Source organism: Drosophila albomicans, chromosome X (genome assembly GCF_009650485.2).
Source record: "Drosophila albomicans strain 15112-1751.03 chromosome X, ASM965048v2, whole genome shotgun sequence".
Lineage (NCBI taxonomy): Eukaryota > Metazoa > Arthropoda > Insecta > Diptera > Drosophilidae > Drosophila > Drosophila albomicans.
This window is the reverse complement of record NC_047627.2, coordinates 3,204,115-3,232,101: the sequence shown is the minus strand read 5'-3', so window position 1 is coordinate 3,232,101 and position 27,987 is coordinate 3,204,115. Positions and strand designations below refer to the sequence as shown.

General features: G+C 38.8%; 1 protein-coding gene and 1 pseudogene across 1 annotated transcript; one reads left to right on the top strand and one right to left on the bottom strand.

Annotated features, from left to right (window-relative positions):
• The first annotated feature begins 7,071 nt into the window (after positions 1–7,071).
• Positions 7,072–9,202, top strand: LOC117568684 (sodium-coupled monocarboxylate transporter 1-like; annotated as a pseudogene).
• A 101-nt stretch (positions 9,203–9,303) lies between these two features.
• LOC117577751 (importin-9-like) lies at positions 9,304–12,913 on the bottom strand. The gene is made up of 5 exons (XM_034262662.2): positions 12,588–12,913; positions 11,915–12,526; positions 11,456–11,853; positions 10,052–11,386; positions 9,304–9,995 (listed from the first exon to the last, which is right to left on the bottom strand). Exons 1-5 carry the CDS (start codon positions 12,739–12,741, stop codon positions 9,471–9,473), a joined length of 3,024 nt encoding a protein of 1,007 aa, XP_034118553.1. The 5' UTR covers positions 12,742–12,913; the 3' UTR covers positions 9,304–9,470.
• Positions 12,914–27,987: the final 15,074 nt, after the last annotated feature.

Sequence of the window (27,987 nt, the reverse complement as noted above, 5' to 3'; positions counted from 1 at the left end):
GACTTTGCTGAGAGTGACAAAAAAATAAAAGCAGACAGTGAAAATCTGACAAGCTGCCAAATGTGTTGGCGAAATCATTTGAATTTGGCGCCCAACATTTCCTGCTGGTCATTCAAACATTCGATGATGGCCGAATGGATGGAGTGGATGGAATGTTTGATGCCTGATGATGCCAGATGCCTATTGCTAATGCATTACATCGGGCAAATTAATGCGCACTCCATGACAAGCGAAACGTTTCAGGGTCATGATTAACAGCTTTTCATTTGTGTGCGTCATTTTCGGGGGCCAAGCGAAGATGCTTGAAGGTAAGACATTGCTTGAGGCCTCCAACAAGCTGCTTGGCCATAAACTGGTCAGCCAATTAAGTGGCCAACTCAGTCAGGCAGTTAGCCAGTCAGTGAGGCAGTTGGTTCAGCCTTCAGGGGGCAATCAGCAATTGCAGCACAGCCCTGAATTCCTGGATCGACTGCCTCCTGGCTCCTGGGCGTATAATTTTATTGTGATGAACTGATAATGTGACATTATTGTTGCTCATTTGTCAACAAATTACATCCGCCAAGGCGAAAGGCGCAAAGGTGGGCGTGGCCCAAGCATTGGGGACTTCGAATCCAAATGTGATTGCGGAGCGTCTGAGACTATGGATGGAGATGGAGATGGAGACGAAGACGAAGACGGAGCCAATGTATCAATCAGTGTGTACATAACGGCAGCAAATTTGGCAAGGATGTGCCCATGTCCTGGCGCACATAATAAATGAATCGAGCATGCATTGAAAAAGATCAAAAGTGTCAATAAAACAAAGCAGACAAACAAACTGGCAAACGATACAGCCAAATGGGTATCTCCCCTCCCCTCCCCTCCCACTCTCACACTCACACACATACGCGGAGAGAGTGTGTGTAAAAAATATCCCAAGATGGAGCAAGAACAAAAAAAAAACTGAGCAGAAAACAAAGCAAGCGAAATGACAAAAGTGGCAAACGTGGCATAAATTACAGCACCACACACACACATACACACACACACACATCTATACAGTACATATAGCATATATAAGACATAACTGAAGAGGGCAGCTTTATGCTCCTTGACCAGTTTAGTTTTCGGTTTTGCTCGCTCGCTCGCTCTGCTCGATGATGATGGAAAATTCTGCGCCCCTTCCTCCAAATTCCTTGCTAACAAGCGGCCATAGATTTCGATTCACGAGTTTGCAGCTAAAGCTGAGGACGGGGCTGAGGCTGGAGCTGGGGCTGGGGCTGGGGCTGGGGACGATAGCATCTACAGCATTGACAAAGTAAATCAAGGAAAATTAAATGAATTATTGCTGCAATAAATGTGGGCGGTGATGGCAGCCGGAAGAGGGCAATATAAATTGTGCATGGCTGGCGTCTGGGTGCCAGCGTCTGCACTTCAAACAAACAGGGACAATTTTACACAAACACTCTCGCACACACATACAGACACGCACACTACACAAGCAGCTGAATAACGAGTCAACTTGACATTGCAAGACACGAAAGTCAGAGCGGGGAGCGGAGAGAACAGTCGCAGTTAAGCTGTCCACTATGGAAACAGCGAGTAAAGGGAAGAAAGTAGCGAGTAACGAAACAGCGAGTAAGTTCTGCGCCCTTCTATTCGATTCTCAATGACACAGCGAAATAGCGAGTAATGAAATAACATATATAATTTTGTTAATAGTTTTAAATTAAGTAAAAGAAATATTGATAATATTTCATAATCAAAAAAATCAATATGTTAATATAAAACGTTGCTTCATTAACATAAAATTGTGACCAAATCTTGTCGTCTAGCAACAAAAATCGTATAAATCAAATAAAAACTTTAAATTGTCAATTTTTTTAACAATTCTTTAAAGCTATAATAAGTTATAGTTTATTTTACCTAAAAATCCTGATCCGAAATTTAGCAATATACAATAAGGTTTTATTGGCAATTGTTAACGGTAATTATAATGACATATACCTCCACAATATTGCCGAAAATATGTTGTGTATATCTATATATATATAATATATCAATATCCTTAAACTCAAACGTGAGGCACAATATCCTATACATTTTAAGTTAGGTCAAATTTATAACTTTAGCCATCAATGATAATGCTTTGTAATGCAAGTTTGTTCTAAACCAACATACCCATCATTTAGTATAATTATATGTTATTGACTATATGAAATTCCATTCAATTCCCAATTCGTTATGAACATTAAAAAACTAGAATTACTGCGTTTTCACTTATGCACTTATAACTAAGCATTATAAACAAGTAAAAAAGTTTCAGTTGAATGTGCTCGACTGCGAGATACCCGGTAAACATTTTGAATAAAATGCATTATTTATTTTTAAATATAACAAAAATATTAAAGATTTACCAAATGCTGTATTTGGTATATATTACTACATGTAAAATATACCATAGAGTGCAAAATATACCATATTCACAGCCACATCGAATCTAACATTTAAAGATAGATTTTAGATTTTTCTTTAAGATAGATTTTAACAACTAATGAAAGCACTTTGGAGTAAACGATTGCTTTCAAGTTTGTAGAAAATCAAATAAAACGATTGTACAATTTCTACGTATTTCGTTGAGAAATTGAAAAGCGATATCTTATTACGTATCTTATTTAACGCTTTTCTAATCCAACTACTATATCTTATGGTAGTATTTATACTTCGTCACGCTACAAGCAGCTTTTCTTTTATTTTGCTTTCGCTTTTGTTTTATTTGCCCCACTCTCTTTCCCTCTCACTCTCTCTCTCTCTCTCTCTCTCGCTCTCTCTCTCTCTCTCTCTATTGTCTCCTTCATAGCTTTGCGACGTTTTTACTATTCCGACTTTGATTTATTTCAATTGCTTATAATTTCGGGCACGAGCTTCAGTTGCCCAAGCTGGCCAAACAGAAAAATGTAAGCAGCTAGATGGGAGGGAAAACGAGTATCAGCAGGAGAAAGGAAGAGGAAGGGGAAGAGAGAGGGGCCAAGCATAAATAGAAATAAATAAAAATAGATTAATAGCCGACACGAGCATCCGCGCAATAAATTCGAGGCGACGCGCCCACAAATGATATAAGGCCATTATTCCCCCCTCCGCCACTGCCTTTGCCCAAAAGGATATCTATATGAAAATCTATATAGTGTGTATAGCTAGCACCCAATAGATATCGATAACAATCTATCCATAAATGTGAATTTGTGTTGATTGTATGTGTGTGTGTGTGTGTTTAGGAGTCGATTAACTTGTTACAGTTCACATCGTCATCGTTATCGTCATCGCCATCGCTTAAGCGAAACGCATCGAAAATGAGTCTCAAGTTCAATTTGTAATTCCGCCTTCCCTGTCCCAGAAAGTCACCCAGCGTTGACAACAACAATAACAATGAAATTCATAACAACAAGCAGCACAACAAGCAAAACAACAAAAGCTTTTAAGGCCGCATACATTTTTAATGAAACGAAATGCGACCATTAAACATTCCCGAGTCTGAGTTAGAGAGTCAGCGAATTCTCAGTATTTCTCTCTCGCTCTCTCTCTCTTTCGTTGACTTCCTGACTGAGCCTCTGCCCATGACCACTCCCTTTGTCCTGCTCTTGTCTGTCCGCTGTCTCCAGTCTCCTGTCTCCTGTCGCTGCCGTTGCACTCTCCCGGCGCCTTTAGCAACAATTTAAAGTTTTATTAATTTTACCGACCTGCTACCCATCGGCAGTCCTTCAGCCTCAACTGAGACACATACAAGTAGAGCAAGACAGCGAGACAGAGAAAGAGAGAGAGAGAGAGAGAGAGAGAGAGAGAGGGGACAACTCCCACACCCTTAGCTGGGCCTGGAGCTTCAAACATTTCCCATTGTTGTTGCGAGTTATTAAAAAAACAAGCAGCATGAAAAATCTTTTCTTAATTTAATATTTCTTTGTATGACTGCGAAAAGCGGAGGAAACCAGTGGAGAGCGCAGTACAGCAACAGCAACAGCAACAACAAAAGCCAGAAGAAGCACACAACAAAAGCGAAATGAAGAAAAACATGAAGCTAAAAGGAAGCGCACGCCGTTGACTTCCTGTTGCCTTTAACCTCCCCTTACACATACACCTACTCGCACTCACCCACACACACACACCAAGGGAGGAGGGGTACAGAGAAGGAGGGAGTGTTGTACTCACCCCTCGTTTTGGGCAGCTCAACTTTAATATGATTTTTCATTTATTTTCGCGCTGTTCGCTTTGCATTAACCCAAAATGGAAAATTTTTGCTTAATTATTTGCGATGAAAAATTATTCCTTGCTCCTTTTCCTCAACTGGGTCAATTACAGCGCCATCTAGCGGCAACAGGCGGCATCATTTAATTACCCCCACCGCACAAACCAGCTCAACACGATCCCAAACCAAACGCCTTGAACAACAGAACAGACTGCCACAAGTCAAGTCGCTGACTTAGGCTAATCGATTTGGACACTGACTGAGTCGAAGGGAGAATGAAAAGTGATTGAAAGCAAGAGTTTACAAAATAAACTACAGAGGGAAATTGTTATTATTGTTAAGATTAGAGAAGAAAGAAAGTATCATAAGGAAATGAATAAAAAGTTAATACATTCATAATTGAATATAGCAGTTAATTCCATTATAATATATTAAAATGTGTGTACAATAAGAACTAATTTGTCATAGTTCGATCTACACGAAATCTAATAACGTCAATTTATTAAATTTACCTATAAAAACCACACGTAAGCGCAAATGTTTACGCACAATACATAGAAAAATTTGTGAGTCGGTCAGTGTACGTGTGAAAAGAATAAAGAGCGCTCGCACTCATTCTCCGTTTCACTCTCACCATTGACATAGTTGGTTTTGCCCATGCACATAATCATCTACTCTAATATGTGAATGCGTCTGAGTGACAGACACGATCAGCAAAGGTTGGCTTCAGCAATCGACTATCGCGCACTCGTTCACACTAGCATACAAACTAAGCTTTTGCAAATGCAGTTCAAAAACTACGCTAATGTGTGAATGCCTGCGTGATAGACACGAGCAGAAAATGCTTACGTTGGCAATCGACTATCGCGCACTCGCTTGCACTCGCCAACAAACATAGTTGTTGAGATTTGTTCTTTGCTAGTGACCATCAAAAGTCTAACGGAAGACGTTGCTACAATAGAAGAAGGTGCGAAAGTTAAGCGGAAGAGGATGCTACTTAGAATGTGTACCAGAAGGGGTTGCTAGTAATCTACAAAAAGTATAACGGAAGACGTTGCTACATTTCAATGAAATGCTGCACATAAAACAGAAGTCGTTGCTAGTGACCGTTATAAGTATAACAGAAGAAGTTGCTACAATACAAAAAATAAGACGAAGAGGATGCTAGTTTTGATTAGGTCTAACAGAACACGCTGCTGTTAGTTAAGAGGAAGCAGTTGCTAGTAGCCAATACAAGTATAACAGAAAACGTTGCTACAAAACCAGGATATGTTGAAAGTAAAACGGGAGATAATATTCGAATGCAAGGAGAAGTTGCTTGTGATCGTTGAAAGTCGGAATACTACAGATGAAGACACTAAAGTTAAACAGAAGAGGGTGCGATGTAGTTTAGTAGGGTTCAAGTTCGGGGACAGTGATGATCTTTAGTCTTCATTTTTTGCCACATTTTTATAATATATACTATATTTGGTTTAAAGTGAAAAACAATAATGTACAGTTGAGTTAAAATTTAGTATTACAATTTATGAAATATTCACTGAATTTGGCAGGTAAACAAATTGCACAGGGTTGTACTTTCACGCTGATCAAAACAGAGTTGTATTTTGGCACAAAGCTTCGACATTTGCAGATTTTCAAGTCTCACTACAAGTTAATAGTTTTAATTTTCTTCCAAATTAATTGTGTTCAGCTTTTAAAACAGTTGGCAATGATCGTGGTAATTATGCAATTGCAATAAAGTTAATTTTCAACTTGACAATAAATATACTTTTTATACTAGCTTAAAGCACAGGGTTGTATTTCTACACACACAAACAGAGTTGAACCTCACATACACGCTGTTTTGTTTTTGTTTTTGGCCACTTGCAATTTATGAAGCAAACATTTAATTAATTTAAATTTCTAGATTCTATAGTTTTGTATTAAACAACTTTTTTTTAATTTTATATAAGGCAGTCTGGGAGCCTTTGAAAGTGTTTTCAAGGAAAGAGTAACGATCTTCATCTCGATATTTGGATCTCATTGATCTGTGAGCTGCGTTGTAATTCCCAAGTTGTAATTTGACACATGGTCAGTATAAATAGGAGCTTTTATGCATCCCTGACCAAGGGTCGGTCGCCCGTCTCACAGTGTCAAGGGTTGGCGACAATCCTCACTAATTGTTGCGCTAAGCACTTCTAAAGTCTCTGTAAATATTGTATATATGTAAGTGAAATTGTACACATTACATTCAGAGCCTCAATAGAATTAAGCAAAAAGTAGCAAAATTTAAGTTGAATTCACTGTGAGACAGCTCTCTAGGGCGCAGAGAGTAATGACCGACTTTTTGCCTTTATTTAAAAAAATCTTTAATGCTTATTATGTACATATTTACATATGTATATATGCAGTTTGGAAGGTGAAACAAAAAGAAAATGTGATTTCATTCGAAATAAGTGAAAGTAAACAAGAGACTGATATTATATAAGTTTCACAAATTGTAATAAAAAATCGTGAAAAAAGTATTTTTATAATATTATTAATGTTATATTTTAGGTAGTTAAAATGTGTATTTTGAAAGACTCTCTTACTTTTTAAAAGCACAAGATGCAATTAATAATTAATATTATATCTTGTAAATTGAGTTGCAAGTAAATTGTTATATACTCATAATTTATTTCAATTATTAATTCAAGTCATTTGCATTAATTGTTTAGCTACTGGCTTACACTGTAGATTTGCTAATTAGAGCTGGGATAATATCGATGGCACTATCGATATATCGAACTTTTGCCTTTCTGAGCCACCATCGATAGTTTTCTGACACTATCGATGGTGGGCATTTTTCACATCACTGGCGCAAGGTTGTCAAAATGAACAATATATCCCAGGTTCTCAGCGAGCTGCAGCGATTCTCGTGGCCCGATTATGTTGTGTTTGTGGCCATGTTTCTGCTCTGTATCTTTATTGGCATATACTTTGGTTTCATGAACAAATCCGACTCCGAGAATGATTATATGCTAGGCGGTCGTAAAATGCCAATCGTTCCCATCGCCTTCTCCTTGGTGGCCAGCTTCATATCTGGCATTGAACTACTGGGATTGCCAACAGAAGTCTACTCGTATGGGACTCAGTATCTTTATGTGGGTTTCGGTGTCATCGGCATGGGTATCGTGATGGCAATCTTCTACTTACCAGTCTTCCACGATCTGAACATTACGTCCACCTATGAGGTAAGTAAATAATTAACATCTTTATTCAGACATATAGTATAATAATACATCTTGCAGTACTTGGAGCTCCGATTTGATCGTCGCCTGCGTATGTTTGGATCCGTAATGTTTGTCATTATGAATGTGAGTTAAATCGCGTGTCCAGGCTGACCGAAGATTGTAATTTACTCTTTTAACTAGGTAGCCTACTAGGTAGGCCTGCTAATTGTGATATATGTTCCGGCTCTGGCTTTCAATCAGGTAACTGGAGTGGGAGTCCACACCATAACCCCCATTGTGTGCATAATTTGTGTGTTCTACACCAGCATGGACTGACTTAAGGCTGTAGTCTGGACGGATGTTGTTCAGGCGGTGTCCCTTTCATTAGTTGCTGTCAAAGGCAGCATGAATATTGGAGGCGCCAATGTTGTGGTGGAACGTGCTTGGCACTCCAAAAGACTCGAGGCTCCCGAGTGAGTTTTATCAACTGGAAAGCTCCAAGCGAAAGTCTAAGGTTTTTGTTCATTTGCAGCCTGAGCTTAGATCCCACTGTGCGTCATACCTTCTGGTGTTTGTTCGTCGACGGGATTGTATACTGGACACAAACAAATGCCGTCTCCCAGAACATGATTCCGCGCTACCTTTCACCTTTCTTTTGTGCTGGAGTTCTGATCTTGATGGCTTTGTGTGGCTACAACGGACTGCTCATCTATACTACCTATCAAAACTGTGATCCACTAACTACCAAGGCAAGTAAATTAAATTTAAAAAGACGTGTTCTAAATGCTTAAACACAGCTGGCCAAAGCTCGGGATCAACTGCTGCCGCTCTTTGTGATGGATACGCTGGGTGAATTGCCTGGCATGACGGGACTATTCATAGCTGGTGTCTTCAGTACCGCCTTGAGCTCGCTCTCCACCTGCCTTAACTCAATGTCTGCCGTCGTTTTGGAAGACAACTCTCCAATAGTGCCACCACTTGGATCATGCGCTCCGTCGTTGTGGGCGTGGGTGCGCTTTGTGTGGCTTTAGTCTATGTGGTGGAGCACATGGGCACAGTGCTCCAGCTGACAATGAGCTTAGAATCCATAACGAATGATCCGCTTTTTGGCATCTTTACGCTAGGCATTCTTTTGCCCTGGATCAACGGCAATGTGAGTTGCAGGTCAATAAAAATATTTATGTTATAATGAGCGCATTTTTCTAGAGCGCCATGTTGGGCGGCTGCGTTGGCGTTGTGGTTATGTCCTGGGTAAGTCTAAATGCGCAATGGGCCATTACCTCGGGTGCCATCAGATACCGGACAAAGCCTTTAACTGTAGACCACTGCGACTATACTTTCGATGCAGCCGCTCTCGTTTCCAGTGCTGCCAATGCCACACATCATACTACACAAGCAGCCAGGTAAGAAGAGATGCTCCAAGGCAGGTGCATAATTTACTGCACTGCATTTGTGTTTCAGTGATGTATTTCCATTGTACCGCATGTCCTATATGTGGTACACTAACTTGGGTGCCTCGGTTACCATTATCGTTGCCCTCATGAGCACAATTGTGTTTGGTACGAACGATCCCAACGCCATAGATTTATCGCTGATCACACCCTGCATACGAAAGTTCTTTAGGTGTAATCCATAAAAAACAATGGTGAGTAAAATATGATGTCTATCTGTGTAGGTTTCGAACTAATGTTGCTTTTTTATCCAAGGATACTTGCAATGCTGGAATTTATCTTCAAAAAACGCTAAAAAGCGATGAGGTGGCTCTATAATTGAAAGTTGTTTTTTCTTAAATTTACCGGAATAAATACATAAAAATTAAAAAAAAACAACAAAAGTCGCTATTTTACATTTGGCGGTTCACACAACCTCATTAAAAAAAATCTATATTACAACTTGTTGCTTTTGCCTACAAATTTAGAAATTTGCTTTTATTAATATGATAAGATACAAATTAAATACGATTAACACAATGCAGTTCTAGGCATGATTTCACTTACATGCATGATTCACTTACATGATTTCACTTACATTGCATTGCAATTTTGCTTTTTATTTTGTTTTTATTTGTGGTGCACTTTGTTCAGCAGAGTGAGACGTTCGCCCTCGTCGAGATGTTCAAAGAACGTGGGAAAATGTTCGTTTTGGGTGAAGTTCGCTAAAAATTTGTGTAGATTATCCCCAATATCGCTGGAGTAGTTTGATTCCTTGAGCAGGTCCTGTAGTATTTGTTCGCCCTCCACTTCGTCTTCGTCTTCGTCGATTTCAAAGCAAAGATCTGATACATAGCGCGGCTTGGCCGCAGTACCAGGAGCATCATCATCCCCACTGACTTCATCCTCTGAGTCCGTAAGCGGGGCATCAATTTTACTTTCCTGGAAGTGCTGATACTCGGATATCAGCACCTTAAAGATCTTCACCAAGGCTGGAATGGTAACCCATTTCTGATAGTTGGATGCAACTGAGCGGGTACACACACGATTGCCACTTGGCTCCTGCTCCAATTCCTTGTAGGTGATGGAGGTCAAGCGATTGTCCTGGGTAGCCACGCCATACTCGAACAGTTTGCAAAGTGCCATCGTGGTGACCTATGAGTAAATTTGCTATTCAAAATCTTATGAATATAAATATAATTTCTACTTACCTTGCGTTCGTAGGCACCAAAGGAGTTTTGGCGTGACAACCAATTGGTGAGCACAAACTGCAGAGCAGGCTCACCATTGGGTCCAGGCACAGTGGAAAGAAAGTTTAGCACCGCGTCCATTTGGGCTAAGAAGAGATGAGCGAATATCACCACCAAATTCATAATAACCTCTAGGCACTCGAGGTTCTGCATCTTGCTTATGACGACCTTCAGTAACATGTCAACCGTTTGGCCCAGCATATTGCCCATTTTGGTAATGATGGTAATACCAAGACGTCCAATCTGCCCACCGGCAGTCATTTCTGTATTCATGGGATTCAAAAGTACTGTGGCCACTTGCATCACATAGTTGACGCCTTCACCATTCTTGTAACTGAAGATTTGCTCTGGCGAAACGTTGATAAAGCTACGCAAGCATTCGCCACCAGCCACCATAACTGTGTGATCGTCGGTATGCCTCACGCAGTTAACCACAGCAGGAAATGCTGTCTCAATCAGTGCATTGGACAATGGCGCTTCGGAGTTCCTAACAATCGTATTCAGCACATCCAAAGCAATGTCTTGTTTCTCGCTACACTGCTCGCTCTGCAGGGCTAGAATGCTTACTATGGCTGGTATAAACTTCTCCTGTAGTGGCCCAAGACATAGTTTCTGCTGACTTAGCGCCTTAATCAAATCTTGAACATTCTTCAGCACGTATGGATCATCGGCATACTTGAGGAATGCAGCAATGGTAAGCGGCGTGATCTTTGGTTGCGCCGCGTAGGCAAAATCAGCATCAAACTTCACCATCATGGTGAGCGCTTCCATTAACAGGGCCAATACACTAGCCTTGCAGCCTTGCACGAGAGCCATTATGCCATCCAGAAATCCTGAAAGCTTCGATACCAGCAATGTACGTCGCTCTCCCTCAGCATTCTCGTTGGCGGAGAGAAAACCGTTTAGAGATTGTACAGCTCTGATGCGCAGTATATGCGATTTCTCTGGAGATAAGCTGCAGAGCGTAACGTCAAGAATCTCGGACAAAATCTGCGGATTGTACAAGTCCGTTTTAGAGTATGTGCTGAGCGTCCACAGCGCATGACCAACGAGATGCGGCGATTCCTGATGCACCAGCAAATTGCGCACAATCGTTAAATAGTTGAGTAAATCAAACTTTGAATCGCCCTCGAGTATAATATCGTGAAAGCCATGTACAGCATTCATACACGCTTCGAGTATCTTCCACCAGTTGGGATTGTTGGCCGCCTTCTCTGCCTCTGCCACACTAAAGTGTCGCCCCAACGCTTCCTGCAACGGCTGAATTGCTTTCACACCAAACTCATCGTTAATGGCCTGAAATGAAAGTTTGTGAAGAATTTTGTTTTTTGTTTGCCCACTGCATGAGTTTATCAATAACATTACCAGCAATACATCGCGGCCACACATGCGAACAGTTAATTCCACGCCACCGTCGTTTTCGTCGTCCACAAACTTCTCGGGATCTTCTTCCCAATCGTCGAGCTGCTCTTGACTGAGTTGTATGTAAACAATGGTGATGTAGATCAAATCAGCGAGCACATTCTTAATGATGCCGCGAAGTTTGCTGCAGGTCACAATGGAGTTGATAAATTCCAGAATTTGTATAAGAAAGTTGGTCTGCTCGTCATCCTCTTCATTGGTTCCGCTGGCCAGCGGATTCGGTTCCGTCTGATTAACGGACACCTTGACGTAGGTTTCGGCAATCTGTGTGAGTAGCTGCCAGACATTTGGTAAGATGCGTTCCATAAACGGATTTATATACTTGGGCAGATATGTAAACACTAACGCATATGTTAAAAGGGTTGATTAAATACAAACTTTATTGATTAATTTGTAACTCACCACCGATAATCTCAGAGCGCAGCAGGAAACTCGATCCAGCGCCGCAATTCATGCTTAGATAATGCAAGAACTCATTCATGAAATTAGTGAGTATGGAATTCATCATGGAACTCTGCTCCTGTTTGTCAGTAATCAAGGTTAAAATGACCGTAAAAAGCTCTTTCAATGTGCGTATAGCTGAAACGCGCGTCTTGATTGAATAATTCTGCTCAGAGTCGAATATGCGATACACCGCCGGTATGACAACTGATACCAGTTCCTTGATTTGTGCCACATCGTATATGAAAACTCGGAACAGTTGCATTGCTCCATGAATCGAATCTTCATTACCGCTCAGACACTTTACAATTATATCGGTGGCAGCTATTGTTGATATTGTGTGGGCCACAGAAGAGCGTATTTTCGAATTAGGATCGTAGAGCCCATTGGGTAGTATGTTGCGAATTGTACGTTTTGCTTGCTCACTGGCTACACCGTCACTTGCCTTCTCGCGGTCATCGAGATCTGTCCAGTGGTTTTCCACGTAACGTGTAAGCATAATGATTGCAATTTGACGCAGCGGAAGCTCATGAGATTGATTCATAATGATTTCCGCCAAATAAACGCCATACCCTGCAATTCCAATAAATTTAAGAACAACGCCCTAAAACTTAACTTCAATTTCAGCGCATACCTTCAATATATTGCAGCTGCTTGTTTCGCTTTTCCGCCTGTTGCAGTACAACCGTGTCAGAACTAAGCAAATTTTGCAGCTCCTCGATGATGGCTTGCTTGACCGAATCGCCGCTGCCGCGAACGACACCAACACCACTCTCACCGCTGGACATGACAGAAGGAATATTAAGAATTACTGGCGCAAAAGGAAAGTAGAGCTTGTATAATATCGATGGCACTATCAATATATCGAAGTTTTGCCTTTGTGACTCAAGCAGAGGTATTCTTATAAAGTAAGTGTTATATGTATTTCTTTGTTAACTTCCAAATTCTTTTTTAGATTGCCAGACAATTTTGAAGTATTTCAACAAATTGATTTGTTTTCCATTACCAAAATTGAATGTCCTACTTTGGCCTACTTTGGCCAATATTTTGTATATCCTCGAGCACTTCAAGTTGGACTCCGATAAAATTGAAGACATTCTATTCCAATATCAGAACATCCATCTTCTAAACTGGTCAAATTTGACGGATACCATAAGTTTTTGGGCCGAAGTGTCCAACTATGTGGATGCAGCAGGTAACAAAAGGTTTTCGGCACTAGCATCATTTGCGCTAAGCCTTTTATCGTTGCCATGGTCGAACGCAGAGGTGGAACGAATGTTCAGTCAAATGAACAATGTCAAAACCAAGCTGCGAAATAGAATGGCCGTTGAAACACTACATTCTATTTTACACATAAGGTATTTTATCTGTTCAACCCATATTTTATAATATTAGTAACATTAAATCATATTTGTAGATACGGACTACGCCGGGCAAACAAATGCTGCCATAATTATGAAGTCCCAGAAGATTGCTCGAAAATGATTGGAACCAATCAGAGCTACAAAAAATTCAGCAGAAGAAGACGGCATGATTGAGGAAATTTCAGAACTTCTCAAAAAGACTTAATAAATAAATAAAATTAATAAAATATTGTCTTCCTAACGTAGCTTTATGTTTTGGCTATCATCCTAATTTTCCTGCGGTTTCTAGCGTTTTTCATATGTTACTTTAACTATTTTATGAGCAGAAGAATTGGCAACACTGTTTCTGAGCCACCATCGATAGTTTTTTGACACTATCGATAGTGCTGGGCATTTTTCACATCACTTCCTTAAGTCTAGTGAGGGATTAGCAGCCTGTACATTTTTGATGGACAGCATTGTCACCAGGCTGACAAGGTATGAAGAACGTTCTTTGCCGCGAGTCGGAACATTGCTAGACCCAAGATACAAAAAACAAGGCTTCCGTTCTCCTTTTAACGTTGTACAGGCCGAAAAGTTTTTGGAAAATGAGGTCACCGTCATTAACAACTCTTGTGATTCCTTCTCAAACCCGTCAAACCCTATTCATATTTCTTCAAAAAAATATTAGTGAATTACCAACCTCGAAAAGAACAGATGCGATTATCGATCTCACACAGTACTTTAATTTAAAGCACTGTGAAGAAAATGTAGATCCCCTAGAATTCTGGAAGGTAAGTGTTCCAGTTTTCACTAAACATAAGGAAAAACATAAATAACATTTCTTTTATTTCAGCATAATGAATCTAATTTAAAAAAATTAGTGCCGAAATTTCTATCTGTTCTCGTAACTTCGACTGAGTCGGAACGTATGCTCAGCAAGGCTGGACTCGTTATAAATAACCGCAGAGCTTCGCTTAAGGCGAATAATGTGGACATTTTGTTATTTTTGCAGAAAAATTCCTGGATAAAATAATTTTTTTGTTTTTTAATTTTATATCAAAAATGACCTGAATTTTTTATGATCTCTGTTGAAGTTACCTTATAATTTATGTTAATGATAAGATAGAACAATTTTGATCTTTTTTTCTCTTTTTTATTATGTATGCTTAAAAAACAAAAAACCTATGTATGGGAAAAAATGAAGTAAATATGACTATACTATCGATACTATCGAATTTTTGCTTTGAAAACATCGAAACTATCGAATGGCGCGACTATCGATATTATGCCAGCTCTATTGCTAATGCAAATTGGAGTGAATAAAGCGAGTGTATTTGAGAAGCGGCCAAAATGTAGCTGTCCATGTCGCGCTTGCTCGCCACCCACCAACCAGGTGAACTCTTATAGTCTGCAGACCATTTTTTAGCCGTGTAATTTGCATGACACACCCCAAAAAGTCGCCCCGGGGGCAACGGCGACAGGTCCGAGACAGTTTGACACATGCCCGAGTCCAGCTCCAGCTCCCGACCAGGTCCAGGTGGCTAAAGCAACTTGGCAACTGGCAGCTAACTTGGCTTTTGCCTCTTCATTTCTGGCTCATTTTTAGCGCGATGTCTGCGGTATGCTTCGTTCTCTGGCTTCCTTCCTTCTGTTCCTTCTGTTCCTTCCTTCGTCCGCTGTGGGCGCCTTTTTGCTTTTTTAATTGATTTCGCTTAAAGTCTCATAATCGTGACACTTTGGCGCCTTTTAATTTGATTTTATTGGCCCTCAACATGCCAGAGAGGCAGAGGGGGGAGAGCATGGGGCAAATGGGGGCCCAAATGGGGCAATGGGCCAGATGAGGCAATGAGACAGGAGCTTAAGGGTTCAAGCGTTTCACGCCGAAGGGGTTCAAGAGTTGAGTTGAGTTCAGCTTTGGAGTTGAGTTCCGTTGAGTCGCGTCATTGGCGCGTTTTATGATGGCAACCTCAACGAACTTTATTATTTTGTTAAAAAAATAAAACACAACAACAACGACAACGACAAAAAAAGGGGCAACAACAACCATGCAGTCGGCATTGTTCGCATTCCTTTTTAGATATTTTATGCCTTTGCCGTTGCCTTTGCCTTTGCTTTCGCTTCGTTTTGTTTTGTTTGTTTCGCTTTATTTGTTTATTTGTTTGTTTAACGCGGCTGCTTCATTTTCATTTTAATTTGCGTAATTGAGTGGCTCGTTTTAATTTCCTTTTTCTTCTTTTCTTTTCTTTTTTTTTTGCTCTTTCTCCCACTCCCTCATCTCAATTGTTTCCCGTCGCTTTTCTTTTTTTATTTTTTGGTTTTGGGTTGCTTCATTTACCGGAAAATTCTTTTGTGCATTGCTCATAAATGTGTCGGCGCATGCGGCGTATACGCAACCGAGCGTCAAGTCAACGGCTTATTAAATTGTTGTGAGTGAACGGACAAAGCTGACCAAGTGACCGACCAACAGCCAAAAGGGATTTGAATTTCACTGTTTCAATTTCAATTTCAATTACACTTTAGTTGTGGCTTCAATTTCCGACTCGGACTCCGACTAAGACTTAAGGCACATTTGACAAATGCGTCGCTGTCGCAGGCCGCAAATAGTCAACGACAAATTACATTTAATTTAATTTTGTATATCGTTGAGTGTCTCCTTGTCGTTCCTCTCTCCTTCCCTCCCCTCTCCAGTCCACTGCTTGCTTCGCTTCACTTGCGCTGGCTACTTGACACCGCCTCTCTCTCTCGCCCTTCCTCACAAGTTGGTGTCAGGTTTGTCCATGTTTTTTGGCGCACTCAAGCATTTAGCCATCCATCAGAGCAGAGTCAGCAGGGCTAGTCACACGGCCCCATCGGCTAGGCTGCGCAAAAATACGGGCTCTGGGACACATAACTGATGATAAACTTGAGCTGTCTTACTCTCTCCCCTTGCCTTTGCCCCTGGCTTAGCCCTTTCCTCAGTTGTCTGCTGCTGCTGCCCGGACATTCAATCAACGGGAGGTCGGGATGGCATTGATGGCATTCATTTATACACAACGGCCACGCTGGCAGAGGACATTTAATTTATTAAAGAATTTGTAAAGCAATAAGTTTGTAGCCCATTGGCCACGCCCTGACGCACTGCCGCCCTGCCGCCCATTCGCCAGTCGCCTTGGCAGTCTCATCCCAGTCGATAATCGTTTTCATTAAGCCAAAGCGGCGGGAGGGCAACACGGCGGCTTAATTGCTACCTCCCCTCTCCCACCACCACTCCTCTTCTCACTCTCCATCTCAATCTGCCACTGTGATTCGCTCTGTGTGTATCTATGTCAGCTCAGCGTCTTGTCGCATCAGTCAAATGGACATTCACACTAAGCGACACTTTTTAATTAAAACATAAAATGAAAGAACACGCAAATCTTTAAGCGTCTTCTTCCACCTCGACTCTCTGGCACTCATCAACTCACAGACCACAAAAATTCAATCAAATCACGGCGCATTGCTGACAAGAACATTATCCGTATTCCGTATTCCCTTCATACTCATCGCCCCCCCTTCCTCACCATCTCCCACTCATCGTAGCGCTTTTCACCGTGTCGAGCAGACATCATTAGACAACGAAGAAAACATCTTGGCTGTGGCTCTGCTCGAAGGGTTAGCTTCGTCCTCGTCCTCCTCCTCGTCGTCCTCGCTCTCTATCTCTTTCTTATTCTCGGGTATCTCAGCTATCACATAATCCATTCAACGCAACGCAAGATGTAATTACAATGTGCATATTTTTAGACATTGAACGCAAGACAGGCAATTCGTTAGTAATTTAAACTAGTAATAAACGAGGAAAATTCGAAAAAGAGCAAAGGAAATATAACTGTGTAGCATTTATTTTGAATATATTTTTTTTATTATTTGCTATTTATAAATATAACTTTTATTGGACACACAAGACATTAGGTTTATATTCTTCAACTATGATAATATTATAACATTTATTCATCTCTTACTATGGTGCAAAATTCATAGGATCGAGGCAGTATTATATTTATTCAAACATTTCTAATTATATCAACAATTGTAAAGTTAAAAAATCCACCAAGTTTTATAAAGTTCATTCATTTACTATATTCTTTCATAAAAATGATTCATTTTTTTTTTACAAATCATATTAATTGCCCTTATTCGCAACATTTCTAGTTTCGATCATTCAAGCGTCGCTTTATTATCGATTTCCTGATCTTTTGCTTTCGATTCTTATTGCAAGTGTTGTGTAATGATAACTTACTTGAAGTGTTATGTTTAGTGTTAGGCAATGGCGTTGACCTGTTTTTTAAGGCCAAGTAATCTCTCCAGCTGGAATTAGAGTGCTTATTGATATTTATACTAAATTATACTTTATATCAGTGTTGAGTTGTGCGTAACGATTACAAAGTTTCAGTGTTGAATATAGCTTAAAGATTACAGTAATTAACTTATTTTTGTTTATCATTCTTATAACTATTGTTCTTGTGATAAATATTTCAAATATGTATTTTATGTGTATTTATATATACATTTAGTTATGTTTGTTATGAAATGAAAGTTAATTTAACACTTTTATACTTTTATACTATTATATAATTATATTATTATTTCAGTTGTGGTTATTAAATGATCAGTGGCTGAATTTAAGTGTTTGGATTATAGTATATAAACAATTCTTGTGAAATTTCTAAAGTCCAAGGTTTATTATTTGTTATACTAATGTTATTACATGATCAGTAGTTATATTTAAATGCATTTGGGTTATTCAAAGTAGTTTATGGCTTGAAGGCTATGGATATTATTAGAACGAAAATTACGTATACGTAAAGACATTCGAAACAAAGTAATTCACACTAAGAGAATGTTTTGAATCCATTTAAGTAAACGATTTATTTTGCAACGAACTGTAAGTTTAGAAGTTGACAGACGTTCGAAAGTCTTGTAAGCTAATGACGTAAGAGTGCGCAGAGTGTTTCGCTTGGCACATTGAGCTCAAGCGAAATGCACAACGCCGCAGCGTAATGATGGCAAACAACGTAACAATGTAAGACAGTTGGCAAAATACTATTTATTGGTGGCGGACACACTCGTCGCCATTCGATTGACACTCACAACAGCACTCACATTCGCATTCACACTCACACTCACACTCAGACAGAGCGAAAGACATTCACACATTTCCAGTTGTCTAACCACAAAAATCCAATCAAATCGCAGCACATTGACTGACAAAAGGACATTAGAGCAGGTTGTCCTTCCACCTTCCGCCCCTTCCACCATCCTTTCTTCACTTTCCCCCCTCTGCCCGGTATGTTTACTCTCTGCTGTCTGCGTGGAGTTTAAAGGCCAGGGATCATTAGGCGGCATGCTTTGCTTTCACTTGAGAAAGGGTTCGTCGTCACATCGTTTGGGTTCGCTGCCTGCACTTTTGGCCAGCTCGCCTTCCCCTTGCCCCGTCTCCCCCACTGCCCCCCTTCATCACACTTTCCTCTCCGCGCTGCTCATTTGCGTAATGCGCAAATTTAATTTACCAAAACGCAGGCTAGAAGTGAAAGCAGTATACACAACTCCATCTCCATCTCTGACTCAGACTCAGACTTCGACTCGACTCTTTTTGGCCAGCTGTGTGGCAAAAGTCGCTTTGCCCGCAACGCATTTGTGCGGTCGGCAACTATGTAAAAGTGTGTGGCAAGTGTGGCAAGTCCAGGGGCAGCTCTCAATTTGAGCCAGAAAGCCAACGTTAATTGTGTGTATCCTCCGGCTTCAACTCCTGCTGCCGCTTCAGTTTCTGCTCCAGCTCCAGCTCCAGCTGTGTGGCAAAGTACCTCGCGCTTTTTGACGCCTCCCTCGAGCTTCGCTTTGCCGCTCATTTTAATCAATTTTTAATTTAAATTTAATAGAGTAATACGCTTGCTGGGGACACCAATGGGGCAACAGCAACGCGGGGGGTTTCCAAGAATGCAGGAATGCCCTTTATAGAGGGTGGAGCGGAGAGTGGAGAGCGGAGAATATAGCGAGGAAGGAAGCATCAACTGCTGCGGGGGATCTGCGAAGCTGTAGCCAGGTCAGTGACGTCTCGCACAACAGATTGTTGCTGTGATACCCCGCAACCAGCGGCATCAACATGTCCATCCATCCATCCATCCATTTGTCAGTCGGAATATGAATATCAAAATCAGATTACCACTAGCCAAGGAATAGAATTAAAGTAGCAGCAATTGGTTAACCATCAGCCTTTGGCTGATTTTGAAATTTCATTTTGAATATTCAGCTCATTCGCAGTTACTGTTGTTAGCAGGTGAATCTCTGATTCTTGTCATTATATAATATAACAAAAATATCGTATCAAATTTATTATTGAATACATTATTAAGGAATATAAAGTCATGTCGTTTGGTCACACTTTTTATCTTAGTTTTCTAACTTCCTGTAAAGACATTCTGGCTAGAACAAATAGTTAAAGTAGTGGAAAATTAATAAATTGCTGTGTGTTTTTATTTCAAACTTATAAACCAAGAGTCAAAATTATCGTTACAACCTTTTTCTTGAATACATTATTCTGAAATTTTAAATTCTGTCCTATCGTCACATTTTTTAACTTAATTTTCTCACTTTCTAAAGACATTGTGGCTAGAATTAATAAATAAATAATAATAAATCGCTTTTGTCTTTTTATTTATTTGGAGCTCTTCAAACAATATTTTTGGTTGCCTCGTATTTTACCTGTTGACATTCCACTTTTTAGTCTGTCGCATTGGCTTCGAGTGACCAAAAAGAAGTGCAGCATTAACTACTTTTGTGAGTGCGAAAGATTTTGGCAACTCTAACAGAAATGACTTGCAAAGTGTATCGTAAAAACCAGATGAAACGAATATTATAGATTCGCAGGTAAATTTGTAATAAATACTGATCGAGAAAGCTGAGATCCTTGCTGCTATTGATCAGCTCTTAAGAGAATGAAATTAATCACATTGATAGCAATTATTAAGATTTTCTTTTTTTATGTTATTTATATCGAAATGAATCTCTATGCAGATAAAACTACGGCTCAAGCTGGCTAGTCCCAATATTAACTTACAATATGTTGTTTTATTATTTATTTCATTAAATTCGAAAGAAATGTTAAAGTTTCCTAAATTGAAATGTACTCTGTTATATTTAGAAACTTATAACTTATATACAATATAAAAATGTATAACAATATAGTATACATAAATAGATGTTTTCCATACTTAGTTCTAAGCTGAATGTTACATTGCGCAAATTTAATCGGCTTGAAAATTTGACAATTATCAATACTTCATTTCATAAATTCTAAATATCTTTTAATTAATCTAGAACTGCAAATTTTATTTATTTGTATTTAATATTTACTATTGTATTATTGTTTTCTCTAGAGTGTTTTTTCGCCGGATTTAGATCTTTGAAGTGTTTTAACTATTCATCAATATATTATTATTATACTATTAATAGTATTTTAATTACCAATAGTAAGTTTCCGAAATAATGATTATTATATTAATTAACAGTAGTATTTAACTATCAAAAGTACTTTTCTGAATTTCGTAATAATTTGTTATTAATCTGAAATGCAAATTTCTTTCTTTCATTTATTTCTTTTTCGTTCGATTCGTCTATTTGAAAAGTGTTAACTAGAGTAGCTGTTTGATGATTTACAGGGTATTTAGCAGTCGTTGACACACCACTTTCACCGTGGCTGTTTGCTGTCGCCGTTGTTGTCAATTTACACGCATTCCTAGGTAGCAAAAAAAAAGAAGAGCAGAGAAATCTGCAGAGCGTCACTAATGCGATGACGATGCCGATGTCGATGACTTGGATAAAAGGGGAAGCGACGTTTGACGGAGTCGAGGATTTGTAGCTGTAGCTGCGATTGTAGCTGTTGCTGTTGTTGTTGCTGTTGCTGTTGCTGTTGTAATGTAAATTTGCGCGTCATTTAATGTGGAAATGGCGCCTCTTGGCTTTGCCTTCGGCTTTGGCTTTGGCTTTAGCTTCAGTTCAGTTCAGTTTGGTTCGGTGCGGTTCGCTGTGGGTTAAGGTGTCACGCCAGTGGCGAACGATATTCAAAAGGATTAAGTGATTTTACCAAAATTAACACACACACACGCACACATTGACACCGGAAGTGGCAGGTGTGGGAAACCGGGAGAGGAGGGAAATGAAAGTTGAGAGCACAACAACGAGAATTGCGAGGAGGAGAAAAGCGGAAAAGGCGCCCTCGCCTTTTCATCGATTTGCCCGAGTTCGAATGTGTGTGTGTGTGTGTGTGTGTGTGTGTAGGAGTGTGACTGGGTGTGTGTGTGTGCTTGAGCCTCCGCCCTCCGTCCTCCGAATGGGGCGTGGCACGTGGAGCACTGCGAGCGTTTGTCGTGGGCATTTTGGGTCTCCGCAAATTGCGTGTTATTTTGACCATTATGCGAGGCTTAACATAATTCAATTTATGGGCGCGACGCGCTGTCGCTGCAATGCAAAAGCGAAGCGAAAGAGGGCGAGACAGCAGTAGAGATAGAGAGAGGGAGAGAGTGAGGGAGCGTGAGCAAAGTGCCGGACTGTCAATTGGTTATTTATGCGCGCTTTTTAGATTTTAGCGGTTAATTAAAGCTCATTATGCCCTAATTACCGGATTAAAATGGGCTTTTGCGACTGCGCAAAATGAAAACACACCCACACACACACACACACATAAAAAACGGCGAGAAAAACGTAATGTAACGAAACGAAACGAAACGCAACGCAATGAAAAACAAGTGGATGAGTCAACTGAAGTGGCAACTCAACTAGAGGGAAAGGGGAGTGCTTTTTAATGGCTTGCAATTAGTTGCAAATTAGATGGAGCTTATCTAAAGTATGTGCGGCTCCAAAAGCCTTCAAAATGCCACGCTCACAACTATGTAGTTGGCAAAGGGCAAGCAGGGAAAGTCTGCTTCTGCTTCTCCTTTAGCTTTAGCTTCAACTTCAGCTTATTATTAGGTCATTTTTGGTGAGAGCTCCCCAGGTTAAAATTAAAGCACACACACACACACACACACAGCGCTAAATAACTGACCACATAAATGTTGCTATACTCGAAATATACTCTAAAATCCTACAGCAGAGTCCATTTAATTAAAAACACTTATTATCGCATCTACTTTTGTTAGTTTTCACAAATTGAGAGAATAAATTGTCATTGTATGTAGTCGATGCGAGCTTGTCTTTAAATATAAATAGCATAACTGCTGTAGTGAAAATTAATTAAATAATAAGTATTGGAAAAATAATGTGTAACTTTTTAAAATTGATTTTAATAATTATAGAATCTACTGTCTGTGCTAAACATTTTTAATAAAAGCAAAACAGTGCGAAAATATTTCAAAAATCTACCAAATTAATACAAAAATATACCACAGTGCGAAAATATTCTACAAATATACCAAAATATACAAAAATATACCGATTTGGTATATCTAAATAGATCTTGTACCCATTCTTAATAAAAGTAAAACAGTGTGAAATCATTCTAAATATATATCAAATGAATATACCAAAATAAACGAAATATAAGAAATTTTATATTATATTAAAATGTATATACCAAATATACCAGATGTCAACTCGACAGCAGCAGCCGCTTTTGACCATAGAAAATTATTTCTGAAAAACTTTTGCAATTTTTATCTGATCGCAAACTTAAATTTTAGCATAACTTTTAGTTTTGGATTTTTCATAATTGAATTAAATTGAGTATTTAATAATAAATTCAAATCATTATTTCATACTGTAATTCATAACTTTTACAAATCATAATTTAAAACAATTCCATTAAATTGTCTCCTTTGTTACAGATCATATTACGCATTTTATTATTTCTAAATCTTTTAACGTAAGTGTATTTTAGCTAATCTATCATTTCAGATAGTTTGTGAGTCTAAAAACATTCTGTTTTCTTGAAAATAGTTAATCGCTTTATAGCTGTTATCATATATACTTATCAAAAATAATAAAAATAAAATATAGTAGTTGATTGTCAATATTCGTTTCCAAATAAATATAAATATAGTAAATATTTATAATGAACTTATTTTCGATATAAGCGGCACGTCCAACCCACCAAATGTACAGAAAAAGACAGTTATGATAAAGTGTGACCATATAACAAAGTAAAAGATATTTAAAACGCAATATGGTCATATTTTTTATGGGCATATTTATTACATAGCGATCAATCGTTGAGACACTCGAACGTTAAGATGAAAATAAATTTGAACCGCATTTTTATTTTATATTGTACATTGCAGATAATTGTTTCACTTAGTGTGTGATAATTGATATACTGTATATTTTCAGAAGTTTTTCTCTGTTAAATATTATGTTAATATTTGTTGGCTACATTCAAGAAAAATATGAAAGCTCTGTAAAGCATTTCAACTTCAGTTTTAAGAGCTCTTATTAATTGACTTGAATTGTGAAATGAGCTCTAAATTTTGAGCCTCTGCTGTCTGCATGTCAATGTATTACAATTGAATGTGTGTGCAAGTGTGTGTGTGTGTGTGTGTGTGTGTGAGTTTGACATTTGTGTGCGTGTCACGCCCGCCCTCAACATCGATGTGGCTGTCAGCATCAAAGTGTCCCAGGTGGATTTTTACAGCAACTCGAAGCAGCCGCCGCAGTCAAAGTCAAGTTGCGTGTGGAGCGAATGAAGTGTGTAGAGTGGGCGAGGGGGGAGGAGGAAGGAGGATGAAGGGAGAAGGGAGAGCTGGCCATTGCAGCTGTCATTTATCAGGCGAGCCAAGCGAACAAGCAGACAACGAGACAACGAGACAGAACCAGGCAATCAAGCAACACTCTTCTGCCCTCGCACCTGACAGTTAACTCTCCTCTTTTACCTCTGTTGAAGTTGTGGGTGTTTCAAGCGGGGGGGTGAAGAGGGGGGCCTGCAACTGCATTTGTCCACTTTGATTGTCATAATTGCATTTCTTTGTGTGCGTGTGTGTGCAATGTGTCGCTGGCTGACAATGCAGCAACTCAGCCAACTCAACCAACGAGGCAACCAGGCAGCCAACTATCCAGACAGTCACCGGGCATTCAGACAGGCAGACAGGCCGGAGTTGGTCGGTTAGCCAGCTAGTCGGTCCACAGGGCACAATGTGCGGAAGAGGTTATAGGTGGAGGGTGGAGGGGGAGGACTGCAACTCCATGCCAGTTACAATATAATGATATTAGAACAGGATAATGTATGCAAGCGTCCTAATAAGCGCACTGCACATCATTAGTTATTAATTAGTCAGCGACGAGCAGCGGAAAGGCGACAGAGCAGAGAGAGAGAAAGAGAGGGGGGAAGACGTGTGTGTGTGTGTGTGCTTCTATGTGCGAAAAGCCTGTGAACATGCCTAGCATGTAAGAATGCGATTGACGAGTGCAACCGACTTCGTAATACCTGGTAATACAAGAAGCAAGAATGCAAATCTATCAGTTAGTTAGCATTTTCTTATTAAATTGTTGAAAATGTTGTTAATAGTTCAATAAATGAAATGCAATTAAAATTCTGATTCTATAAAATTAGTAAATATGAATAAAGTGAATTGAGTTCAACCAACGTTAATATGAATATAAATATAATGCTGTGAGTTGCGCATTAATTCACAAGAATTTTGCTTGTGCGACGGAAATACAAAAGAAATTAAATGAATAACAATTAAAAATTAATGAATATTGAAATAAATATATAAATAAATCAATAAACAACAATGTAAATGAATTTCTAGCTTTATAATGTTGTCTCAAATAAAATAAATACAAAATAAATAATGAAACACATAAGTATAAAAATGGGTATACAAAAAAAAATAAATAATTTGCTATTTTTATAATGTTGACATAAATGAATGATATATATTAAAATAAAAAATTCGTTAAATAAAAAACCAAATAATAAAGAATTACTAAATAAAATCATACATATATAAGAGAATAATGAAATTACTTTTTATATTTAAATTCGAAACAATAATAACAAAAAAATAAATAAGTATGTAATACAAAATACAATAAAATTCTTCTTTTTTATAATGTATACTTAAATTATATAAAAATACATAAGACAATAATGGAAAAAAAAATAATAAATAAGTATGCAAAAAAATCCTTTAAAATATTTTTTACATAATGCATACAAATTTCAACAAAGCAAATAAAAAAAATAATGAAATAAATTAAATAAATCCATTTCTTTTTATATAATGTTTGTTTTATTTAAAGTCTATCTTGCTATAATAGTAAAGTTTTTTAATTTGAAATAATTACAGTATATTTGATTTACAAAATGAGTAAATACTTGAATAACAAATTATACTTAAAATAAATAAAGAAAAATATAAATATAATATTAATATTAAAATGATTTCTGTTGATCTTAAATAAAAACAATATTACTGCGTCTTTAAATCTGAGAGATTTCAATTCACTGGCATTAGTATCTATAGAATCGAACAGAAGAAAGAAAGAAAGAGATACTCATTTCATTATAAAGCTCGACTCGACTGGACCGGGTATTAAAAGTGCGGTGGCATGCATCAGCTTTTGTTTGAAAGTATCGAAATGGCCGTTGGCAGCGGAAACATTTTGAATTATTAGCAACACGGAACTAATTGAAAAACTCGGTACGTTGTTAATAAGCGGCAACAATCTCATGTCACGTAATGACGTCATTCATCAATGTAACGTTACGTAATTGGAACATGTAAAAGAATCAACCCACAGAGCACAGACCACAGACCGGAGTCAAAAGATCAACTTCATGTTCTACGAACTTTTTTGAATAAAGTAAATCTAAAATAGAAAAGAAAAGCGTAATTTCATTTTAATGTTCAAAAGTCAATGAGAATATGCTATATATTGTGTAATTACTTATTAAAATTTAAAATGAGATAAAAAATACCATTAAATAGCGACACATTAAGAACTACTAAGTATAATAGACGGGATTGGAACATCTATAACTACAGTATTGATTTGGTTGCGATCAGATAAAATTTTAGACGTGATCTATGAAATACTTTTTTATGACAATCGAGTCTGAGCTGCTTTGGCTCGCAATGTGGTATATTTGAACACTATGGTATATTTTTAATGAAGTACTTTAAAACTATTCCAAAAATACACTTTGGTATATTTGTGGTATATTTTTTATTATTATTAAAAATGGCTAGCCGTTATACTTGTATTACAGTCGAGCACATTCAACTTGTTTTTTTTACCACTTTTTAAGTTTTGTATAAAATAGTAATTGAGAATTTATTGTAATATATTTGGGAAAATATTTATTATCTTGTCTTAGGAGTTGCAAATTATTATGAAAATATTCATCATATAAAATAAAGTGACATATAGAAAACGTGGAATGTTTTTTAGAAGTAACGTTTTTAAGTAAATATTCTTTGTCAAGTGCACATATTATTTAAGAATGTTGTTTTGTTCAGCAATAGCCGCCAGAAAAAACTATGGGACAACGTAAATGTAATGAGATTGTCCTTTATTTGTCAGCCCTTTCGATTACTCGGCTATTGTAATTCTTTCAAACCAGTTCAAACTAGCTATCAGATTTGAATTGCGAATAGCAGCAATATTAGTCTGCTTAATATACAAAATATTTGAATTAATTTTAATTAATAGCTATAAAAAAGCTCTAAACATTTTGGATGCATAGTTTATTTTGCCAGTAAGTCGCTAAGCTACTAAAAAAATAAACGTTACAATAGATGAAATACTGGAGAGAGACTTGATGCTTACGTCGTGCGTTAAATGTTATGTAAAATGTCATAACATAGAGAGTCTCATGGCTTATTGCGCTTGAGACTTTGACCGTTGCCATAACAGATGGCGACGTCATCAACTCGCTGCGAGTCCTCTTCCTTCTCCTCCCTATCCTCCTCTGATCCGAGGACTGTTCGTTTGTCATGGTCAGTGGCTAAAAGTGCAGTGCTTTGTTTGGTGAGAGGGGGAAAGAATGTCTGCTTTCTATGTCAAGTTATAATGACCTTTTGTCCCTGCATAATAACAGCTTAAGACAGCAGAGAGCGTGAGAGAGAGAGAGGAAGAGAGGAAGATGGGAAGGACAACCCCTGCTTCGGCCTCATCTCGTGCTCAGCTGCAGCTTAAGCGCAATGTTTTCTATGAATGCAATCGCCACCACAGTGGACAACAAATCCAAATCCACAGGCGGTCCCGCCAAGCTGCTGCTGATGCTGCCAGCTCCGACCCCAACTCCAACCCTGACTCCGACTCCAACTCCAACTCCGACTCCGACTTGGACGGAGTAAATGTTCCATTTCCATTGCCATTTCCATGGTGCAACTGTCGCATATTGAAACGTTAATCGCATTGCTCCTGCTTCTTCTTGTCCAGCAGCTGGAGGCCAAAGGCCGTCATAGTTTCGCTGCACAGCTGGACGCCACTAGCCACTCCCCCTTCCTCCTCCCTTCCCCCCCCCACTCTGAGCAAACAAGCATCAGCGACAACGTTTGCGATGATTACTTTTGGTGGTTGCTCACTGCGGCTAGCCTGAGCTTCAGCTTCTGCTTCTGCTTCTACTTGCCACACACACAAACATACTTGCAACGCCCCTTTGTTGTACGTGTGGCATGCGGCAACAGCGGCGGCAGCGGCAGCGGCATGTGGTCAATGACATTTGCTTGAAAA

Bases quoted from the DNA above. Each gene is read 5' to 3' on its own strand.
- LOC117577751 (XM_034262662.2), bottom strand. From the start codon at position 12,741: ATGTCCAGCGGTGAGAGTGGTGTTGGTGTCGTTCGCGGCAGCGGCGAT. The intron at 12,527-12,587 runs GTATGCGCTGAA...TTGGAATTGCAG, and splicing joins GCAGCTGCAATATATTGAAG to GGTATGGCGTTTATTTGGCG. The intron at 9,996-10,051 runs GTAAGTAGAAAT...ATTTACTCATAG, and splicing joins TTGGTGCCTACGAACGCAAG to GTCACCACGATGGCACTTTG.